Source organism: Rutilus rutilus (genome assembly GCF_951802725.1).
Source record: "Rutilus rutilus genome assembly, chromosome: 1".
Taxonomy (NCBI): domain Eukaryota; kingdom Metazoa; phylum Chordata; class Actinopteri; order Cypriniformes; family Leuciscidae; genus Rutilus; species Rutilus rutilus.
This window is the reverse complement of record NC_140209.1, coordinates 10,993,549-11,015,402: the sequence shown is the minus strand read 5'-3', so window position 1 is coordinate 11,015,402 and position 21,854 is coordinate 10,993,549. Positions and strand designations below refer to the sequence as shown.

The 21,854-nt window shown below is 40.6% G+C and overlaps 2 protein-coding genes across 2 annotated transcripts in view; both read left to right on the top strand.

The window, feature by feature from the left end:
• The first annotated feature begins 1,549 nt into the window (after positions 1-1,549).
• Positions 1,550-7,534, top strand: LOC311276640 (uncharacterized protein). Its single transcript, XM_084386424.1, has 4 exons — positions 1,550-1,676; positions 2,901-3,186; positions 4,846-5,903; positions 7,234-7,534. The coding sequence occupies exons 2-4, from the start codon at positions 3,129-3,131 to the stop codon at positions 7,237-7,239; spliced, it is 1,122 nt and encodes a 373-aa protein (XP_084242550.1). The 5' UTR covers positions 1,550-1,676; positions 2,901-3,128; the 3' UTR covers positions 7,240-7,534.
• Positions 7,535-15,727: 8,193 nt separating this feature from the next.
• The window catches only part of LOC311287301 (GTPase IMAP family member 8-like), a 446,844-nt gene continuing 440,717 nt past the window's right edge, over positions 15,728-21,854 (top strand). Inside the window, exon 1 of the mRNA XM_084404031.1 lies at positions 15,728-15,980. The gene's annotated coding sequence lies outside the window, so the exon portion shown is untranslated. The remainder of the gene's footprint in view (positions 15,981-21,854) is intronic.

Sequence of the window (21,854 nt, the reverse complement as noted above, 5' to 3'; positions counted from 1 at the left end):
ATAAAAAAAAATTATATGAAAGGCTTCAAACCTAAAATGATGGCATAGTTTTTAATGTTTTATTATTAAGACACCATTTTAAATTGTTTTCTTAGTCTGTTCATTTGTTCGGACAGTTGCACCATCACCTGACATTTTGGGGGTTTAATGCTGCCTTCAGGAATAATCATAAATAGGCCTAGTTTCCTAGTTTAAAAAAATGGACATCGTAATCACGACTTCAGGAGAAGAAAAACTAAATAATATGTATTATTAAATGTACCAAAAAAAAGATTTCAAACTAAGGTTTTATAGAATATAGTGATACATGTCATGAAGTTATCAAATTATTTTAAAAGGAAATAATGCACTTGCCACAACATAACTTTGTGTTGTTATGTTTAGAAAAATATATGAACGATTTTTAAACAAAACTGTCTGCTTATACAGATCTATCTTTCAGTGCTAATTGCTTTGTGTATTTAAATGTTAAATGGGAAAACACTCAACTGTTCTTTTTTCTTGCATTTTTCTTTTCTTATTCTTGCTTTGTTAGCAAAGCAAGCCACCGAAATGAAGATGTGTAGGAGAAGTTAGATGTTCAAGCTTTTGGGGAAAACCTTGTTCATTTAAATGTATAACCTGTTTGCATACTGTTTTTGCTGTTTGTGCTTTGTTCTATAGTAAATTAACTGAATTAACCAAATTTTGAGTCTGTATCGTTCATATGCCGTTAAAAAAGTCTATAAAATAGTTTTGGGCCAATGAGGACAAGTTAAATTAGACCACTGCATGTCCGCCCATATTATTAAAACTAAAATGACCAACTGGTTACCAACACACGACTGTCAAGTTGCCACGACGTCGCCGTTACTTACTGACAACGTTACAAAGTTACGTCGTGACAACGAATCCAGGAATTTCACTTTTCCGGTTGCCACGACGTAACCAGTTACGTCGCCACGACGAAAGTTTGGTCACCAGATTACGTTGCAGTTACGTAACAGTCACGTATTTGTGTTAGCTGGGTTGGCTGTTGGGTGCAATGCAGTACTAACTAATTAATGAATTACTGTAATTTAATTACTTTTTATTCTAAAAGTAAAATAAGGAATTACTCTTTTAAAATAGTACAGTAATCTTATTACACTGTTGAAGATGTAATTAGTAGCTTTTAGTAGAATAAAGTAAAAGTTACGAGAATACCTAGTCTTCTGTAGAAGTGTTTTTATTTGTTTTTTTTTTTCTTTAGTAAGGAAATGTCGAACTGCCTCATGGATCTAAAAATAATAGTAACTTCTACTTTTATCTGGGGTTTCAACAAAAGGAAATTCTACAGGTGCTAATCTACCAACATGCCTTTACTGTTTGTCTTAGGACGCTACAAAATAAACTGAGCCAGACTTTACTGGCCAAAACCCTTTTCCGACTGGATGGAGGTGATCCTCCTCTGCTTATTCTGACTATTTTGTGCTTCACTTGAAAAAGTTCCCTTCACCCAATTGGAGTCACTTGTAAAAAAAAAATAATGGAAGGCTACTAGTAAAGCTGAATCTGCGTGGCCCTGATTGGCTGCGAGGGTGTCCCGTACGCGCGTGCGTTGGCGGCCGATGACGTCACCGCTCGCTCGCGCCGTCTCTCTTCCCTCATTGAGAGTTTCAGCGCCGAGTCTTCTGAGGAGAGGAGAGCAGCTCACGGTATTTCTCACAAACAACCATCACACACACTTTATAGAGTTTGATTAAACGACAGACTAATTTCTGTATTGTTTTCATCGATCACAGCGATACTTCTGCGTCTTTTCTGGCTTCTTCCTTCTGAAATAAACATTTGGTGCAGCAGCAGCGAGCATGAGGAGAATATGTTGAGTTCATTCAGACCTGAGCGAGTTTGTGTTCGTTTGTGTGATTGTCTCGATGTTTGTGTGAGAACTGTTACTGAATGTCAAGTCAAGAGTTAAAGTTTGAGATCTGTGAGGGGAATTGATGGGAAACGATCCCAAGTGTTGCTGTTGCCATTTGTTTACCTTTATTTCTTTGTCGACATTTATCTTTGGCAGATTACTGTATGAGTAACAAACGAGGGAAATCTCAAATCTATACATCCATGGGAATATAGATAAATATTAATAAAGTTTGACACTGGAAACGTTACATTTTCTTTTATTTTTAAGAGTATTATGATCATTGTCAGTTTCTGTACATACAAATCTACATTATTCATATATCCTGACTCAAATAATGTGTTTCTAACAGCAAACACTCAGAATAAAGTGAGATGATCTGCTGATGATCCTGAATGGCTTGTTGAATGAGTGTTGATAGTCTGAGGCTCATCAATATGAACAGATCTGCTGAAAACGCTCTTTATTTCATGACAATAGTTCCTGTTTTCACCTCATTTATTATGCTGATGTCTTCAGATCTCCTGTAAATTGACACTTAAAGCTCATTTCATTGCTGTCAACAGACTGATGTTCTATGTGTTTGCATTTTCTTATATTCATAGAAACTTAGAAAACATGATGGTATTAAAATGCACAGGGATTGCATGTGAAGTCCCATGATTCTCTGCTACATGAATATAACAGTGAACTGTTATTAACCCTTATGCATGTATGATAAATTATGTAACAATGTGTTAGTTATAAGTTATAACTGAGACATATCTTCATTTAGCCTAGAGAAATAACCTTGGGGGAGTCAGGACAATAATGAAGGAAGGATGCCCTCCTCTCGCGTTCATTTGATACATGTTTGTCTCTTATTCAGTGATAGAAAATTGTTTGCCACCACACTGTTTATGCTTTCAACTGTTTTTTTTACCATTATTTACATTAGGGAAAATTGACATTATTAAATTCTGTAGGCCACGAACATAAAACAAACTCGGTAACTTTTATATATTTTTGATTTTGGCAGATCAACTCCTCCCACTACAATTCATCATCAGTGAAGCTCCTCCCACATCAGTCACATCATCAATTAAGCTCCTCCCACATCAGTCACATCATCAGATCAGCTCCTTCCACAGCAATTCTCCAATAAATGCTGTAAATTCCCATCAGCTACAAGTAAAGACGAGCATCAGAGCATCAGGAAGAGCTGAAATCTGCAAAGACTGAGTTTATTAAAGAGGACAGTGAGAACATGAGTGATCCAGAACCCTGCAGAATGAAACACACTGAAGATCCTGAAGAACAAAGAGGTTGGTGTTTATTCTTCATTCATTCATGATGCTGAAGAACATTCATGTTAGAAACATTCAAGCACTTCATCACATTTAGATAAACAGTTAAACTGTGAAATTGCTGCAAAAGTTTCTCTTTTTTTTTACAAATGGTCAGTAAAAGGAGGTTTCATTTTGATTGTGAACATCAGGTCAAACTAAGTTTAAATATTTGAACAGTTTTATTTTACATTTATTTTATATATGGTGTACAATTTCGAACAGTGTTACTAGAATTTTGACCTGAATTTTGTGCGTATTTTTACAAATCTTGTATACTGTGGTAGATGTTTTCCTTATTTCGCACCTGACCTAAGTCTACCTGGGTCTCGTCTACAATCGACGTCCCCGAACGTCTACAGTCGACGTTAGTTTCTATGGGTCTCGACTACAGTCGACGTCTCCTATCTCTAACTTGTTCCCCTAACTAACTTTCTGCACAGCAATAATAACCGACACACTTCAGACAATGGGTCTCATTCATGAAACACGAGCAGAACTAATTTTTGTGTAAATCGTGTGTAAAGTGGTTCTGGCGTAAATTTTCGGATTCATTAAAATGTTCGTATTTTCCAAATGTTAGTTGGTACGAAAGAAATCTACACCTGCTCCCAGCCACGCGTAAATAGTGCGTTTAACATCCGAATGTTTTGCTCATTAATAAAGCTGCATTTTAATTCACCTTAATCAGGTACATATTTACACAGCATTTTGAAAAAATATTATATATAGTAATTACCGGTACATATGGTTTTTCTTTTTACTTTTATTACGAGAGCCAGTAATAGCATCTGCAAACGGAACACTCAAGTCTTTTTTTTATTTTGATTTATTTATTTTATTTTATATTCAAGCTGTTTATTCGCTTTTTTTTTTTTTTTTAATTGATTTTTTTTACAAGTCCACAAGTGTTGCAGTCAAGCTTCATGTCGAACCATTTTCTTTTCACTTCTGGGACTGTTCGATTAACCGATGAAACTCCATTAACTGCATCTGTAATAGGCCTATGCTGCCAAGCATTTTTACCTAAAGCATTATTACCTAAAAAATCCTTTTTTTTTTTGGACCTGATACGCCACTATGTATGCTTGAAAATAAAATGTGGTGTTTTGAATGAACTTCTGATAATAAAACTTCAATTTCTGCATCTGAGAAATTTCTCTTCTTCATTCGCTTTTGAGAAGACATGTTGAAATCCTTCGTTTCGTGTCATAATATGATGCCCATATATAGCTGTGAGTCGGTTTTAATGGGCGGGATTTATGGTAATTGAGAGAATGAGCGTGCACGCGCGTCCCATTTACGACTGATTGGAATTCATTAACCCACACACACATTTCACTATCAAATCTGACGTTTACGAAGTATTTGTGAATCAGGAGAAGAATTTTCGGCAATGTCTCTTTACGCGCAAATCACTCACATATTTACTCGTATATTTACGAATGTTTCATGAATGAGACCCAATGTCTTTTAAATGCTTTAATCTCGGCCGGGAGAGTACTCGACCAGTTCTCAGAGAATCTCCCCCAAGAAGAAGCTTTAATCACGGCAGGGAGGATCTCAGACAAATTTCAGAGAGAATCCCACCAGTAAACTTTAGAAAATTTGAAAATGAGAGTTTTTCTTTGATTTCAGACCTGATGGAAGTGGGCGAGGAGAGTGAAGAACTGAGTGAAGTGAAGGAGGAGAGAGAAGAACTGAGTGAAGTGAAGGAGGAGTGTGAAGAACTGATTGAAGTGAAGGAGGAGAGTGAAGAACTGAGTGAAGTGAAGGAGGAGAGTGAAGAACTGAGTGAAGTGGAGGAGGAACATCATGTCAAACCTGGAGGAAAACCTTTGAGTCGCTCAAAGACTAAAAATAAATTTTTAAAGAAAAGAAAAGACAAGAAATCTGTCACCTGCACTCAGTGTGGAAAGAGTTTTACAACCAACTATAGTCTTCAGATTCACATGAGAATTCATACTGGAGAGAAGCCACATGTATGCCATCAATGTGGGAATAGTTTCAGTCAATCAGCAAACCTTATTGTTCACATGAGGATCCACACCGGAGAGAAGCCGTTCTCATGTGATCAGTGCGGAAAACCATTTCTTAGGGCATCAGACCTGAAGTCACACCTGAGAGTTCATATGAAGGAGAAGCCGCATTCATGTTCTGAGTGTGGAAAGAGTTTTTCACTGCAGCCATATTTACATAGACATCAGAAAAGACACACTGGTGTGAGAGAGTACATGTGCTTTGAGTGTGAGAAGACTTTTACTAGAGCGGACAGTTTAAAACTGCACCAGAGAATTCACACTGGAGAAAAACCTTACAAGTGTTCACACTGTGACATGAGATTCAGTCAGTCATCAACTCTGAAGACACATGAGAGAATTCACACTGGAGAAAAACCTTACAAGTGTTCACACTGTGACATGAGATACAGTCGGTCAGAACATCTGAAAACACATGAGAGGATCCACACTGGAGAAAAACCTTACAATTGTTCACATTGTGACAAGAGATTCAGTCAGTCTTCAAATCTGAAATCACATGAGAGGATCCACACTGGAGAGAAGCCGCACACGTGTGATCAGTGTGGAAAGAGTTTCTCTGATAGAAGAGACCTGAAGCGACACATGAAGGTCCATGCAGCGGAGAAACCACATCACCGCAGCGGAGAAACCACATCACCGCAGTCCGAGATCACGGTAAGTAGTTCATCTTTATGTGGTGAGAAACAAAAGCTGCTTTTCCACTTGAGCCTGGTACGGCATGGCACAATTTACAAACCGTTCTCGGCCCTGAACTCTCAGCACAGTTGGCTGACCGTGCCGAACCGTGATGGTTGAATGTGTGTAGTGACATCGGATTGGTCACTTGTCTGTTGCCTGGTTACCAGTGTCTCTGTAGCTGGCTAAGCGACCTAAAAGCAATTTGAGCGATGTAAACACAAACTTTGGAGTGACTGACTCCATAATCTGTCCATAAACAATCAGTGTACAGTTCTGAGAACATATTTTAACTTTCTAAGCATTTATTTTCTGTATAAAAAAAAATAAAAATAGTTCATAGAATTTTAGAAAAGATAGACGCAAGACTCGTTTAGGTGACTCACATCACGCCCCTGTATCACCCACAGAGGCAGCTGGCACACCTAAAAATGGATGCAGAATTAAACTTGGGCTATTGTTGTTTACTTAGAATATATATAATTTTTTTAAATCAACCCTTTTCACGCATAAGTTAAAAATATTTTAACTGACCCCTTGTTTCCATGGCGTCATTATTGTCACGTGACACAACGCAGCCACAATATTAGTTTTATTTCGTTTTTCCTTTTTTATTACAAATATTCACAAACTTACTAAAAAAAATATCCCAAGATTTTTTAGAGTGTAGTGATGGGAAAAACTAAGCTTTTCAAAGGTTCAAATCAGTTGAATCAATTGCTTCGTAAATAATTATTCACTATTTCGAAGTGCCACACGCTGGTCAGTACAGTGTAAATGCAACAGAAACTCAGGCTAAACATGCATCATAACACATTTTATTAGTTGTTATTGAAGGAAATCAATCAAATGCAATCAACAAATCATCTTGTATCATAAATATTATGTATCTGTATAATATGTTTTTATTAGAGATTATTAACTATTTTTATTCTTTTTAATTATACAAATGTCTCATTAAAATGTCTACAAATGTTTAAAACTGATAAATCTGGTAAAACCCATAGACACTTGTTCAATGGTTCGCCGCATGATGGGTTCACAGAGATCATTGACGTTTTGAAACGGTTATGAGGCAACAAAGCCTCGTTTACTGAAATCACGTGAATTTCACAGTTTGATACACGCTCTGAACCAACACAAATCTGAACATGATTTGAAACAAAAGATTCATAAAGTTGTCTGAGCTTCGTGAAGCAGTGCTTTGAAATCGCCCATCACTACTTTAACTACATGAGTAAGACATGATTAGCAAGTTGTTTGCATAAAATAGTCAATTAAAACTCACTTGATTTAATGTTTCTTTTAGACCTGATGGACGTGAACAAGAAAAGAAAAACAGAAGTTAAAAAATCTGTCTCCTGCCCTCAGTGTAAAAAACGCTTCACATCACTTCTGCTTCTCATTCTGAAGAAAGACCATTTAACTGTGATCAGTGCGGTAAACAGTTTCATTGGGCGTCAGTCCTGAAGAAACACCTGAAGATTCACACAAAGGAGAAGATTCATTCGTTCTGAAAGCCCTGAAGTATCCTGATATGATTGCTTTTTTACTTTTCATTTTCTCAATAAAGTTTTTAAATGCCTAATAAATTATATTTCACTGCACACATGACTGACATTGAATGAGGTTGCTTTCTGTCAACATTATTAACCATTTCACCCTTGATATTCATTATCATACATTTCAAAGAGTTTGTTCTAGTCAGTTTGAAGTTTCATTCACACACAATGAGGCTTCATGAAGTCAATTACTATTAACTTTAAACAACACCGGGCCCGGCTTTGAGATGGGGGGTGGGCCAAGTGAAATTCCTCCTTAAAAAAAATCTCCGTAACAAAACTTTATAACAGACAGATATTTGCCGGGCTCAACACAAAGGAGTCAATTTGTTTGTGGACAGAGTCTCCATCCAAACCCTGAAAAAAAAATCACTCAAACCATGAGGGAGCAAAACACTGCATGGGTATAAAAGGAGGACGCTGGCAATCTCGCATCATGTTTTCCGCTGAGGAGCCTGCGGAACTCGCTCCTGGAGGAACTCCAGGCTTTTCCAGCGGTACAGCGGTTGTGGTAGAGGGATGTTACGTCTCTGTTCCCTCCTCAGGGTACGAGGGTTATATACGTAACCAAGACGTTCCCTTTCGTTCAGTCACTACGAGTTACGTCAGTGAATGATGAAATGGGGGTCCAGTTCAATCACGCCACAACAGCTGTCTTCCAGTGCCCTGCGCATGTCTGAACTCCCTGTCGTGCGACTAGCACGGATGAAGGGCTAGGCTTAACGCAGGAATATCAAGGTACACTGGGTGGCATATCCAAGGTGGAATAGGGAGGACTTAGAAAACACATATGACCCGAGAGTGGGATGCATATGGAAAACTCAGAGGTATCCAGCCCACAGGGTGGCAAGGAGGGTCTTGTTGAGGGAAATCATGTGCTCAGAGGAGACTTACCATGGAAATACACATGTGGGGGTTGCCCAAAAGGGGTAACCATGCACATGGAGCACCTAGCCAATCACGAGGGCTGACCGAGCGGGCATGCACTCTGGTGATGGCATCAACAGTGCAGGAGGAACTCAGTCTTCTAATGAGGACTCATTTGAGTGAAATAATGCACGTATCCAGTCCATGGAGTAGAATGGCGCAGCAAGCGATGACACAGAGCAAGTCCTACTTACTGGCTAGTGGATGTGAGTACATGAGAGGACACTGGCTCTACCCAGAGATTATAGCGAAATCTCGCGAAAGTGATGTGTGTCGCCCAGCCTGCAGCTCTACAGATGTCTGTTAGCAAGGAGCCATGTGCTAAAGCCCAGGAGGAAGCTACACTCCTGGTGGAGTCTGCCTTCACCCCTAGGGGGCATGGTCGACTTTGCTTCTGGTAAGCCAAGACAATGGCGTCCACTATCCAGTAAGATAACCTTTGCTTGGAGAGAGCCTTTTCCTTCAGCTTCTCACCCAAACAGACAAAGAGCTGGTCTGAGGTCCTGAAACAGTGCTACGTAAGCACTGAGGGTGCATACTGGACAGAGCAGTGCCAAGGCTGGGTCTGCCTCCTCAGAGGGCAGCACTTGCAGGTTCACCACCTGATCCCTGAAAGAAGTGGTGGGAACCTTGGGCATGTATCCAGGGCGGGGTCTCAAGATCACGTGAGAGTTTGCAGCCCAAATTCCAGGCACGCCTCGTCATGCTGTCCCACCGTTTCTGACTCCAAGAGGTCGTGGTGCGCAGGGATGGCAGCCACGTAAACCTTCAGGGTGGAAGGAGACAGCCTTCGTTCCAACCCTTGGTTCCACTTCAACGCATAGGCGTGTCTTGTAGACAGGGCCCTAGCGGAAGTGATGGTAGCCACTACCTGAGGTGGTAGGGTACCCACACATGCAGGTTCCATAGATCAGGACGTGGGTGACAGAGGGTGCCCCATCTCTGAGAAAGGAGGTCCTTCCTCAGAGGAAGTGGCCAGGGAGGGGCTGTCATGAGGAGCACCAGTTTGGAAAATCAAGTCCGGTTGGGCCAATGAGGCGCAACCAAAAGGACCTGCTCCTTGTCTTCCCTGATCTTGCACAGAACCTGTGCAAGAACCACAGGACCTGTGCAAGAACCCCTGGACCTGTGCAAGAAGGCTCACTGGGGGAAACACATACTTGCGGAGGCCCCACGGCCAGCTGTGTGCTAGTGAATCCGTGCCGAGGGTCCCCTCGTTCAGGGAATAAAACAAGCAGCAATGGGAAGCCTAGGGAGGCAAACAGATCTACATGTGCGTCGCTGTTCTGTTCCCAAATCAGCTGAACCGTGGATGCCATATGGCCCAGGAGCCTCTGAAATAACTTCAGCGGAACTGTATTCTTGCCCTCGATTTGACTCAGACAATTCAGCAGTGATTGCGCGCGCTCTCTCGTAAGCTCATAAGTCGTTACGTTCGCTTGCCACTTCCACTGCTTGCTTTTACAGGGCCATGAGATCTGACATCTGCCTCCTCTGCTCAGTGACGTCCTGCTCAATCCACTCGGGTGGATTCCCCAGAGGTTGTTGAACCATTCAAACCATGAGTTGTCACTTCTGGGTGGTTCTTTTACAGCCATTCTCTTGTGCTCAATGATATTGGTTATGCTGTCACTATAGTCTGGAATGTAAAAACAACATGATGTAAAATATTCCTGTTTGATGTCGTGCAGTGGGGAATCACCTTTTTTGTCACGTTCACACAATTCGGTTGATGACACTCGTTGTTTATCCTCTTCCATTCCCATAAATGGAGTCTTCCAGACAATATTCAAAGCAAACTTTTTTTCTTTCTTTTTTTCTTTCCCCAAATAAAAGTTATCTATATGAAGAAATGTTTGGGTAAACGATGTTTTCCATCAACACTCAACCAAATGCGTCTTTAATACAGCCAAACAGACTTCTCTGTGTCTGAAGCAAAAGACTGCATGCTCTATAAGAGTCAGAAAAATCAAGGTTATTTTCAGATAACATGTTACACACAATCTCTTTTGTTTGTGTGACAGCAGCTTTTCAGCTGCGTCTGCCCTGGCATTTCCTACAGAAACAAAATCTTTTTTTGTTAGTATGCGCTGTGCATTTACAAATAGAAATTAGCATCCATCAAATCTGATATGAATTCAGCATGATGAAAAGGTTGACCATCTGACTTAAAGGGGTCATATAATGGTACATGCACTTTTACAAGTTGATTGCACTGAAATGTCTGTTGGCAGTGCCTGTACACAACCATCCTATCATGATAAAAATCCATCCAGTGGTTTTGTTTTAATCTCCTTATATGTTTTCCCCTGTCTCAAATCAAGCCGTTCGATATTGTGACGTCACAATATCCAACGCCCCTCCCGCGATTGTTGAGTGACAGCAGTGTTTCAACACAAGACCCGCCCTGAGCGAGCTGTGACAGCTGTCCTCATAGTAGTCCGCCATTGTTGATATGCTGGAGCAGAATGGCATCTAAGCGATTGTGGTGTTCTGTTCTGTTCTTAGATGTAATAAGGAACACAGCAGTCATTTGGATGTTCCTAAATCCGAGCCGTTGAAGATGCAGTGGCTGAGTTTTGTTTTTGAAGAGATATGCCCAAAGGATTGACGCGGGGATTCCCTCACGGGGATTCCCCGCGATGGTCTGTGCTTTCATGTTTGCGCGAATCATTTCACACCAGACAGCTTTACAAACGAGAAAAAACGGATCGGTACCAACGTGTTCCTGCTGAACCTCCAGAAGATGTGAGTGTAATGTTTTATTAACCTTTATATTAGTATTTATATTAATCTTTGCAAAATTTGCAAACCTTGCTGCAGGCTTCACGATGAATGCGTCTAAGGTTTACACTCAGGGTACATTACGGCATGTTTTCTATGTACGATGTTCTCAATATAATTCATAATCCCACGTTTATAATGAACAACGCGTGGTTATTGTGTTAGAAACGGTGTACGCACAGAACAGAGGGGCGGGGTGAGCAAAGCTCATTATCATTTAAAGACACATGCACTGAAACGGCGTGCTGAAAACAGAGCTGTTTTTGACCAGGTAAAATGAGTGTTTTCTTACAATACAAATGATAATTTTTAATTAAAGTATATTACAAACTTTTAATTTAGACCCTAAAGAATCATATTAGCTTGTACAAAAATGGCATTATATGACCCCTTTAACATTTTTTCAATGTTTCCACAGCGCCCCAAAATCATGTCCTCCAAACTTATAACGAGAGTCTACGGAGCCCCTAAAGGGACGTGGTGGTGCAAAAAAAAAAAAAAATCGGATGGGAGAAATTTGTAAAAAAAAATATATTTTGCGTTCCCCCGAGAAATTTTGCATTCTTTTGCAAAACTTTTGTGTTCCCTCGCAAAGATATTTGCGTTCCCACGCAAAACCTGTTGTGAGCTCGGACACACACTTCATGTTTTAATGTCCCGCTGGCAGTGTTTCAGAGAGCCGTACGTTAACATGGTTCATAGTGTTTGAATTTGGACTCAAATATAAAGAAATACGGTCAGTGCTTAACTCAAGGAGTTCAGTGAAGTTGGCAATTCACATATTCAAACTTCCCGGATCAATAACTCATGAGTTAAACGTTGTTAAAACACAAATTACAATTATTTACAATCACAGTAACGTAGACAACAAGCTACAACCTAAATTTCCTAAAAACGAGCTTTATAATATAAATCGATCTATATGTATAGGCGGTTGAGAGAGTCTGAAGGGATCGTCTGCAAAGTGTAATATAACCCCCCCAAAAACTTTAAATAGTCATTAACTTCAATGTTACACACTAGAGTGTCACCAAATTCAGCTTACACATCAATGGTCTCCCACTGGTCATACTACAACACTTAGTTTAATTAAGTGTGCTTTTGCACATGTTATATTGTGAAAAATATTCAATAACTTCACTGCAACACACCTAATTCAGGTCACACATCACTGCTCTAATGCTGGTTATACAACACTTAGTTTGGCAAGTAATGCCAAAGTTCTTTACACAAATGATATTGGTAGTTACAACCATAGCTTTTGCATTATATTTGCTTACTGAATTTGATGGCATTACACTGTATAACAGTGTGAAGTTATTGAATATTTTTCTAAAACCGGTGAAGTTATTGTCACCGCGAGATGCATGCCGGTTAGAAATGTGTAGAGTGCGGTCCGCCTTGCTCTGATGTTATGCTGATGAATGTCTAAAAACTCATCGTGACAACGAGGCGGTCGTGTCGGATTCTGCAGTTGCTCTCCACCGACTGCGCTGAGCAAAAGCATGATGGCAAACGACTTGCTGACGACACAGCTTAATGCTCATTGGCTTAAACAACCGTGATGTATTGTACTCTTTTAAAATGTCTGATTTTAAAGGTCCCATTCCATGGATTATTTTATTATTTTATAATGTTTCCTGGGGTGCCCTTATAATGTTAGTATGTTTTTTAGATCAAAAATTGTTATAATTTAGAAATAAAAGGCATATTTCCTAGCCTGATTTCATCCCCTGAATAGAACGCTCAGTTTGAAGGGGCGTGTCTGCTGTGAGACTTCAGTGTAAACGCCCTCTGCTGTGATTGGCTGACATGCTTGCCTTGCATATGAAATATCTGGCATTACATGTAGAACTATCTGGAAAACATTTACTATTACAGCTATTATACGTTTTTACTATTACAGCTATCGGGATTAACGAATCGTGAGAAGTTTATCTATTTCAATCACATAAAAGTTTGCAGTGATGAGCATTGAGCAGATGACAGTCTGTTGATCGCGTGAAAAAAAATCTTATCATTGCAACACAGTTTCTGCACTCTCACTAATGATTTCACCAATGCAAACATGAGGTATGTACAGTAAGAGCTTCGTTGTGCAGTGTAACAGCGTCATTGACTTCATAACGAGTTTTGGCAAGTGTCCAGATAAACTTGCGCTGTGTGATTGACAGCTTGGGCGATTGGAAAGGGATTGTTCTTTGATCGCTTTCTGTATATTAATCACAGTTTAAGTAAGATTATTTTCATCCTACTAAAAGAAACGATGTGAAGTTGATCGCTACTTCCATAGTAAATCACTACTTACTGCTTGCTGGAATATAGTTGAAATTGCCCCCTTCGTCAGTATGACACGCTGAGAGAAGCCTGCTTGATATTATCCCAGGTTAGAAAAACAGTCCATGGTGAAATGGACAGAGCAAACTAACAACTTCGAATTAAACTTTTGCGGTATCCGATTATAGTTAAACATCAAACACGCCTGTTGACATTTCGCCATCAATACGCCTGTTTTCCTGTGGGCGGAGGTTAGTCAAAACACGGTTCTAGTGACGTCATTAAAGAAGGAAGTAGAGGGGAGTAGTCCAATCCAGCCGTTCGTTGTAGTCAACTTCTGTTAAATAAAATATCCCGCTTGGCATTGAACTTTGAGCTTTATAATTTTACAGATATTATTTATACTCTAACAACAACATTACACACTAACTAAAGTTTGAAACATGGGATCACGAAGAACGGGACCTTTAAAACTCTGATATCATGTTTTTATGTGTATAAATCAAGCGTGAGCCCAAGCCCAAGCACAAGCCCTGAAAAGTGAAGCCAAAACGTCTCGATCGCCCGCCCTGTTAGTTTCGTGATGCGGTGGTGTAAAGTCATGATTGACAGGTGTGATTGACAGGTTGTCCGAGCGAAGTAGTCACTGAAGCACCAAGGGACAGTTTTTTCGGGATCTTCAGAGGACTGAGAAGATTGTATTTACTTAATTTTAACAAGCCTCTTGTCGTACTGCAATCAATTTTTAAAAAAGTGTGCAGAATCCACTCTACTTGAGTGCATTCTGCGAGAGTGAGGGCGGAGCATTGATTTCGTGGCTTTACTTCCTGCTCACTACTGCGCAGGTCTGGTCCCGAGCAGGTCTGGTCCCGAGATCGCTACTGCGCAGGTCTGGTCCCGAGATCGCTACTGCGCAGGTCTGGTCCCGAGCAGGTCTGGTCCCGAGATCGCTACTGCGCAGACTCAAGTTCCAATATGTCAGCGCCATATCGGGACACTGGCGGCTTCAGTTGTCATCAATGAAAGAGAGCGAAGGGGCGTCGTCCATATTTTTTTACAGTCTATCTATGGTATAAATTATGTGTGAATATTCCCAAACTCTCTGACAGTGCGATCTCTATATGGGTTATGTGTATTAAAGAAAATATTATTGATAAACAATATGTATTTGGAATGGTATTAAAGGGATACTCCACTTTTTTCGGAAATATGCTCATTTTACAACTCCCCCAGAGTTAAACATTTGAGTTTTACCGTTTTAGAATCCATTCAGCCGAACTCCGGGTCTGACGGTACCACTTTTAGCATAGCTTAGCATAGATCATTGATTCAGACGAGTCCAGTAGCATTTCTTTCAAAATGACCAAAGAGTTTCAATATTTTTCCTATTTAAAACTTGACTCTTCTGTAGTTAAACCGTGTACTAAGATCGACGGAAAATGAAAAGTTGCGATTTTCTAAGCCTATATGGCTAGGAACTACTCTCATTCCAGCGTAATAATCAAGGAACTGTGCGGCTGTACCATGGGTGCAGCAGGCGTAGTGATATGACGCAGCGCCTGAAAATAGGTCTAATAGGTTAGACAAACTTAGTCCCGGTCACGTTGGAAGAAGTTACCGAGCTGGGGACTATTTTTAGGCGCTGTGTCATATCACTACGCCTGCTGCACCCATGGTACGGCCGCACAGTTCCTTGATTATTACGCTGGAATGAGAGTAGTTCCTAGCCATATAGGCTTAGAAAATCGCAACTTTTCATTTTCCGTCGATCTTAGTACACGGTTTAACTACAGAAGAGTCAAGTTTTAAATAGGAAAAATATTGAAACTCTTTGGTCATTTTGAAAGAAATGCTACTGGACTCGTCTGAATCAATGATCTATGCTAAGCTATGCTAAAAGTGGTACCGTCAGACCCGGAGTTCGGCTGAATGGATTCTAAAACGGTAAAACTCATCTGTTTAACTCTGGGGGAGTTGTAAAATGAGGATATTTCCGAAAAAAGTGGAGTATCCCTTTAAATAACAAGTAGGCCTAGGCTTTTTTGGGTGTCTTGTTCATTATATTTATTTTCATATTCAAGAAACAGAACTTAAATTTCATCTATTAGCAACACCGTGCACGGGCGTCTATCAGTCTTTGATCTCACAGGTGTCAGATCCACTGCGAGAAGAGAGATCTGTCAGTCTTGCCTGCACTTGCACTTGCACTAACGGCCGTGAGGAAGTGGTTTCGCTTCCTCTTTAAGCACTCGCGCTTAGTCTCACTATGAAAGCAGACGGGAAGCACAGTATCTTCCACTCTCTCGTACAAATGTCCTTTTTACGGTCACTACAGTGTACATTGTGCTAAAACTTTGTTGATCAGCGTAATTAGCAAACTCTCTTTGAAAGTGGAGCTTTTAATCGTGATCTGTCTATCGCTTCATACATGTTTTTCCATGCTGGAGTGAGAGAGTTGGACTTACGGTGTGTTTTTGCTCAATTTGCCTCTTACTACTCTTTAAAGGTATGTTTGCACACTTAATGTTTATTTAATTAGTTTTAAGTTTCAATGTGATTGGATAGCAGTCTAAGAAATAATATTTGTTTGACTAACATCGTCAGTTACCTCATGGTTCAATCTTATTCAATGATACGGCATGATTGTACTAAAAAGACTATAACACATATTTAACAACATATTTACACATATTTTCTTGATGTGTTTACATGATGGAGCGTTGCAAGTATGCTTAGTATTTTTTTATTTATTTTTTGCATTAACTGTTATAGCCTACATAGTTACATTTTGTGAAACACTATAATATTTTGTTGCCTACATGTATACGTGCAATTACCTACATTAATGCCTTTGAGCATTCAGGCTTTAGGTGTGTTTTTGCTAATTTTGCCTCATACTACTACTATTAAGGGATAATGTACATTTAGCTTGTTGTTCTCTCAAAATAACCCCCAACAGGGTGATGAGGACCCGACGCGAAGCGGAGATGTACATTATCCCGCTTATAACACGGCTACTTGCCACACGAAATATTGATCTGAGTTAAAATATTTCATATGGTCTTTAAACGCAAAGCTTCCGTGGAGAGAGCAGTTTCAGCGGCAAGTTCAAACTAGAAGGACATTTAAAAGATACAGTAGGCTATACAGTCATACATCTTATTACACAGCATTTCGCTAGATAAATAACTATGGGGATAAGATACATTGATTTTAAGATTAAACAGTTTTAAAATCGTACCTGTTTGTATCTCATAATCCAACAGTGTACAAAACAATAGACACAAAATGGCTGCAGCAGCGTTTGTATGAAACAAGAGAGAGTGAGTTCACAATACTGAATGGCTTAATTACATAACTGTACACAAAATATTGATTCGACTGAGTTTTAATACTTTATTACACCACAGTGTTGAAAAATGTTAAGTAAAGGCGGGCGTACACGGTGCGATTTTTGCTGTTTTTACGAGCTCGCAGATGATTTTTTTCTCTCGGGAGAAATCGAGTGGAATCGGTGATGCTCGCATGATCGCGGCTCGCACCGTGTGAGAGGAATTACAAGCCAAGCCGAGCCGAGCACGTTATGAGCACCTCCCCGACCTCCCGATCATTTTTAAACATGTTTAAAAAATTCGGGGAGTCGGCCCGATTTTCACCAGCTGTCCCCTATTGCCAAATCATACACAACCACGTGGGGCTATACCGCAGTGGCAGCAACCATACAGCGTGCGCATACAGACACACACACTTTCTGTCTCTCTCACACACACACCTCTCTCTCTCTCTCTCTCTCTCTCTCTCTCTCTCTCTCTCTCTCAATTCAATTCAATTCAATAAAGTTGTATTGGCATGACAAAAATACATTTGTATTGCCAAAGCATCAAAACAGCATAGAAAATGATTTTGAACATTTAGTACAATAATAATAATAATAAAAAATAAAAATAAAAATTCTCTCTCTCTCTCAAGTTTTTATGTTGAAAGGATACTGTTCTCTGCTTTACAACAAATCATTTGCACACACATTTCTGTCATTTTTTCTATCTGAAGCTTTGCCTGCATGCAACATTGACGGTCTCTGTGTTTAGCGCGAAAGGTCACGTGATTGCTGCCGGCTCGGGATAAAATTCGTGCAGGACAGTCGTGCCATGTACCAGCTGCTTTGACGCGATTATCAGATAAACTGACTCGCAACGTGTGCAATATCTCACGACCTCCCGAGTGTCCGAACCTGCTCCGAACTCGCACCGTGTACGCCCGCCTTAAGTGAGTTGACGTGGTTAAGCTTCACACAAATGCACGCTGCAGATTACTATTATAGACTTATTTTGCTGCAGTATACAGTGTTTCCCACAGGATTTTGTGAGACTGTGGTGGGTGCAGACATCCCAACCTGCAAAAAGTCATTTCAGGGAGGTATCCCTATTCACCACAGAACATGACTTTACTTGTATACCGAAATACAGCTGATTATAATAGAACAATGAATGAATAAAATAACTATTTACATACACGCCAAACGTAGCCTACATGTAGGCCTAGGCCTATTTCCTATGCCTTTTGCTTTTTTGCGCTTTGTTGCTGCTTGCTTCTCAGATTTGAGCAACTTTCCAGAAACCTCAACCTCATAGCACTCTGTGTCAATGAATTTGTTTATCTTGCAAGACATCAGATTCACAAGTGTTTGGTGAGACATCTGACTCCTAAATTCTGTCTTGATGTGACGTACAATGCTGAATGCCCTTTCCACATCACAGTTAGAATTTGGCAGCACTAGTTCAATTCAATTCAATTCAATTCAAATGTATTTGTATAGCGCTTTTCACAATACATATTGTTTCAAAGCAGCTTTACAGAAAGTGCATTTCAGACTTTTTCAGTCCACAATGGCCAGCTGAACTCTCAGGTTCGCCCTGGCCTCCTGCACAGCCCTCTCCGCCCTGGACGCCTTGCCACAGCCCAGGTCCGTCCACGCCATGCCACGACCCAGGCCCGTTCACACCATGCCACGACCCATGTCCTATCCCCCTGCACGGGCCTGGCTCACCATCCCTCCCCCAAGACCGCCAACCTCCTTTTTTTTTTTTTTACTTTTTTTTTTATTTTGTTTGGGTGTCGGGAGCCACCCTTAGAGGGGGGGGATCTGTCACGTTTGGGTTTGTTCATGTCATGTTTCCATGTCTGTCATGTGATTCCCTGTTTGTCATGTGATCCTGCCATGTGTCGCGTTGTCGAATGCGCATGCGTCGCGTCTGAACGCCATGTTGTCGAGCTCCATCGATTTGATTTATAACTCTTGATTTTACTCTTTAAACTTACTTACAACAAACATTTTCTACTTTTCCTCACTGAGAAGCACTACTGCTCAAACCTCATAGTTACAACGCGGACTATTGAGCAGACGCGTTTTAAGCCTGTTAGTGATCCAACGCTGGATACTCCTATAGGTTACGTCCGTGGATCACGGCTGAACGTGTCTTCTCAACACTCACTTACAAACATTTTTTCGCCTATCATGCGTCTACTCTACACCCGTACCACTAAAAAGACGGATTATATCTAAGATTTCAGTCATAAATTAGTATTAATATTGTTAGCTTCACTGGTAGCGTAGTTGCTAACTTACTGTCCATCTGTTAAAATGGCGAATATATGAGATGTAAGTAGTCTACCTTTTGGTGCAGGTGAGGACACATTTGAGCTGCACGCACTGCAGTCTGAGCTGGAAGCTGTTGAGAAACAGATCCACGACCTTTTAGTGAGACAAGCCGAACTGATAGACCGGCGGTTAGCTCTTGAAACATCACGCGCCGATGCACACAAATCAGAGATTAACGTTACTAACCCGCTGACTCTGACCTCGTCCACTCCATGCGTTACTCAGCATCGATCCCGAGCGCCGAGGCCGCGATCGGCCATGGTCTCGTTCACTCCGGCTCCAACACGCCACCACAAAGCCTGAATATTTCCGCAGCGGAAGACGCGAGTCAGGTCTAGACCAAGACCCTCTCCGACCCTCCCGGTTTTCGAGTTATCCACACAAAACCGCTTCTCCCCTCTTCACGAAAACGAACGTGATGCTGTGATCATCGGCGATTCCATCGTTCGGCACGTCCACGCTACATTAGGTAAGAGTAAGGTGCACAGTCACTGCTTTCCTGGTGCTCGTGTTTCTGAAATCGCTGCTCGCGTTCCCGAGATTCTGAACGATAACGAGCGCGTCGGAACTGTGGTCTTGCACGCGGGAGTGAACGACATCAGGCTGCGCCAGACGGAGGTTCTGAAGAAAGACTTCAGGAATCTGATCGATACGGTACACAGCACATCGCCTGATATAACGATCATTGTGTCAGGACCACTTCCCACGTACCATCTAGGACATGACAAGTTTAGTAGATTATTCGCGCTAAATGAATGGTTAACGTCATGGTGCAATGAGCAGAAACTGCTCTTTGTAAATAATTGGAATCTGTTTTGGGAGCGTCCTAGGCTTTACCGTGCTGATGGCTTACACCCAAGCAGATTCGGATCGGATCTTCTGTCAGATAACATCTCCAAAATGTTAAATACCTTTTGACTAGTAACCAAAAGTCCAAATCATAGTCTCTGCTGCACCAAATTAACTGATATAAACACTAGTGTAGAACATTGCATAGAAATTGTGTCTATTCCTCGTTTAGTGTGATCAAATAATAAATCTACTGCAGGATCTAGGAAAAATCTAATTGTTATTAAAACAGAAAATGTTGCTATTAGTAAACAAAAACTATTTCTAAAGCTAGGTCTTCTAAACATTAGATCACTCACACCTAAGGCAGTTATTGTAAATGAAATAGTCACAGATAATAGCATCGATGTACTTTGCCTTACTGAAACCTGGCTTAAACCAAATGATTATTTCGGTCTAAATGAGTCTACTCCATCAGGATACTCCTATAAATATGAGCCCCGTCTGATTGGTCGTGGCGGCGGTATTGCAACAATCTATAGAGATTTTCTTAGTGTTACTCAGAAAACGGGTTATAAGTTTATTTCGTTTGAAGTACTTGTACTAAATGTTACGCTCTTAGATGCTAAAAAACATCCCTATTATCTCTAGCCTTGGCTACCGTATATAGACCGCCAGGGCCTTACGCTGATTTCCTAAAAGAATTTGCAGATTTTCTCTCAGACCTATTGGTCAATGTCGATAAAGCATTAATTGTTGGAGATTTTAACATACACGTAGATAATCAAAATGATGCGTTAGGGGCTGCGTTTATAGATTTATTAAACTCCTTTGGGGTTAAGCAAAACGTTACCGGACCAACTCATCGTTTTAATCATACACTCGATTTAATTATATCACATGGAACCGACCCAACCGATATAGATATCATTCCACAAAGTGATGATGTCACTGACCATTACATGGTAACTTGCATATTACGTACCCCTGTAATATATCATGCTGCGCCGCGTTATCGATTAGGCAGAACAAAAAGAGGTGAGGTAAGGGCAAGGGGCGGCAGTGGCTCAGTGGTTCATGTAGATTGTCTACAAACCGGAAGGTTGGTGGTTCAATCCCCGGTTCCACCTGACCAAGTGTCGAGGTGTCCTTGAACAAGACACCTAACCCCAATTGCTCCCGATGAGCTGGATCGCCTTGCATGGCTGACCATCGGTGTATGAATGAGTGAGTGAATGGGTGAATGTGAGGCAATATTGTAAAGCGCTTTGGTGTGAAAGCGCTATATAAAATGCAGTCCATTTCCATTTTCCACCATAGATAATTTTTCAAATTGCTTATCGGATCTGTCTCAGATGCTCAGTGAACCCAAACAAACAGATGAACTAGAGGAACTAACCAGCACTATGAGCACCATTCTCTCTGGAACACTGGATATTGTTGCACCTATTAGACTAAAAAAGGTCAGAGAGAAAATTAAAGCACCATGGTACAACAATACTATGCATGTTCTAAAGAGAGAAACCCGTATATTAGTGTAAATGGAAACAAACTAATTTAGAGGTTTTTAAAATCGCTTGGAAAGACAGTACGTCACGTTATAAAAAGGCCCTAAAAGTAGACAGGGCTGAGCACCTCCGCCAACTAATAGAAAATAACCAAAACAATCCTAGGTTTTTATTTAACACCGTGGCTAGACTAACAAATAAACAAGCGTCACCTGAACCAAATATTCCGTTACAATTTAGTAGTAATGATTTCATGAATTTTTTCACTGAGAAAATAGAAAATATCAGAACCACAATTGTAAACGTTCAATCCTCAATCGCGCCTTATAACTCAGCCTCGATTATCACCCCGCAAGAACAATTACAGTGCTTTACAACTGTAGAACAAATAGAGTTAAATAAACTTATCACTTCCTCTAAAACA

What these genes read in the sequence shown, in the direction of transcription:
- LOC311276640 (XM_084386424.1), top strand. Translation starts at nt 3,129, where the DNA reads ATGAGTGATCCAGAACCCTGCAGAATGAAACACACTGAAGATCCTGAA. An exon ending in AGATCCTGAAGAACAAAGAG is followed by an intron (nt 3,187 to 4,845) that starts GTTGGTGTTTAT and finishes CTTTGATTTCAG; the next exon opens with ACCTGATGGAAGTGGGCGAG.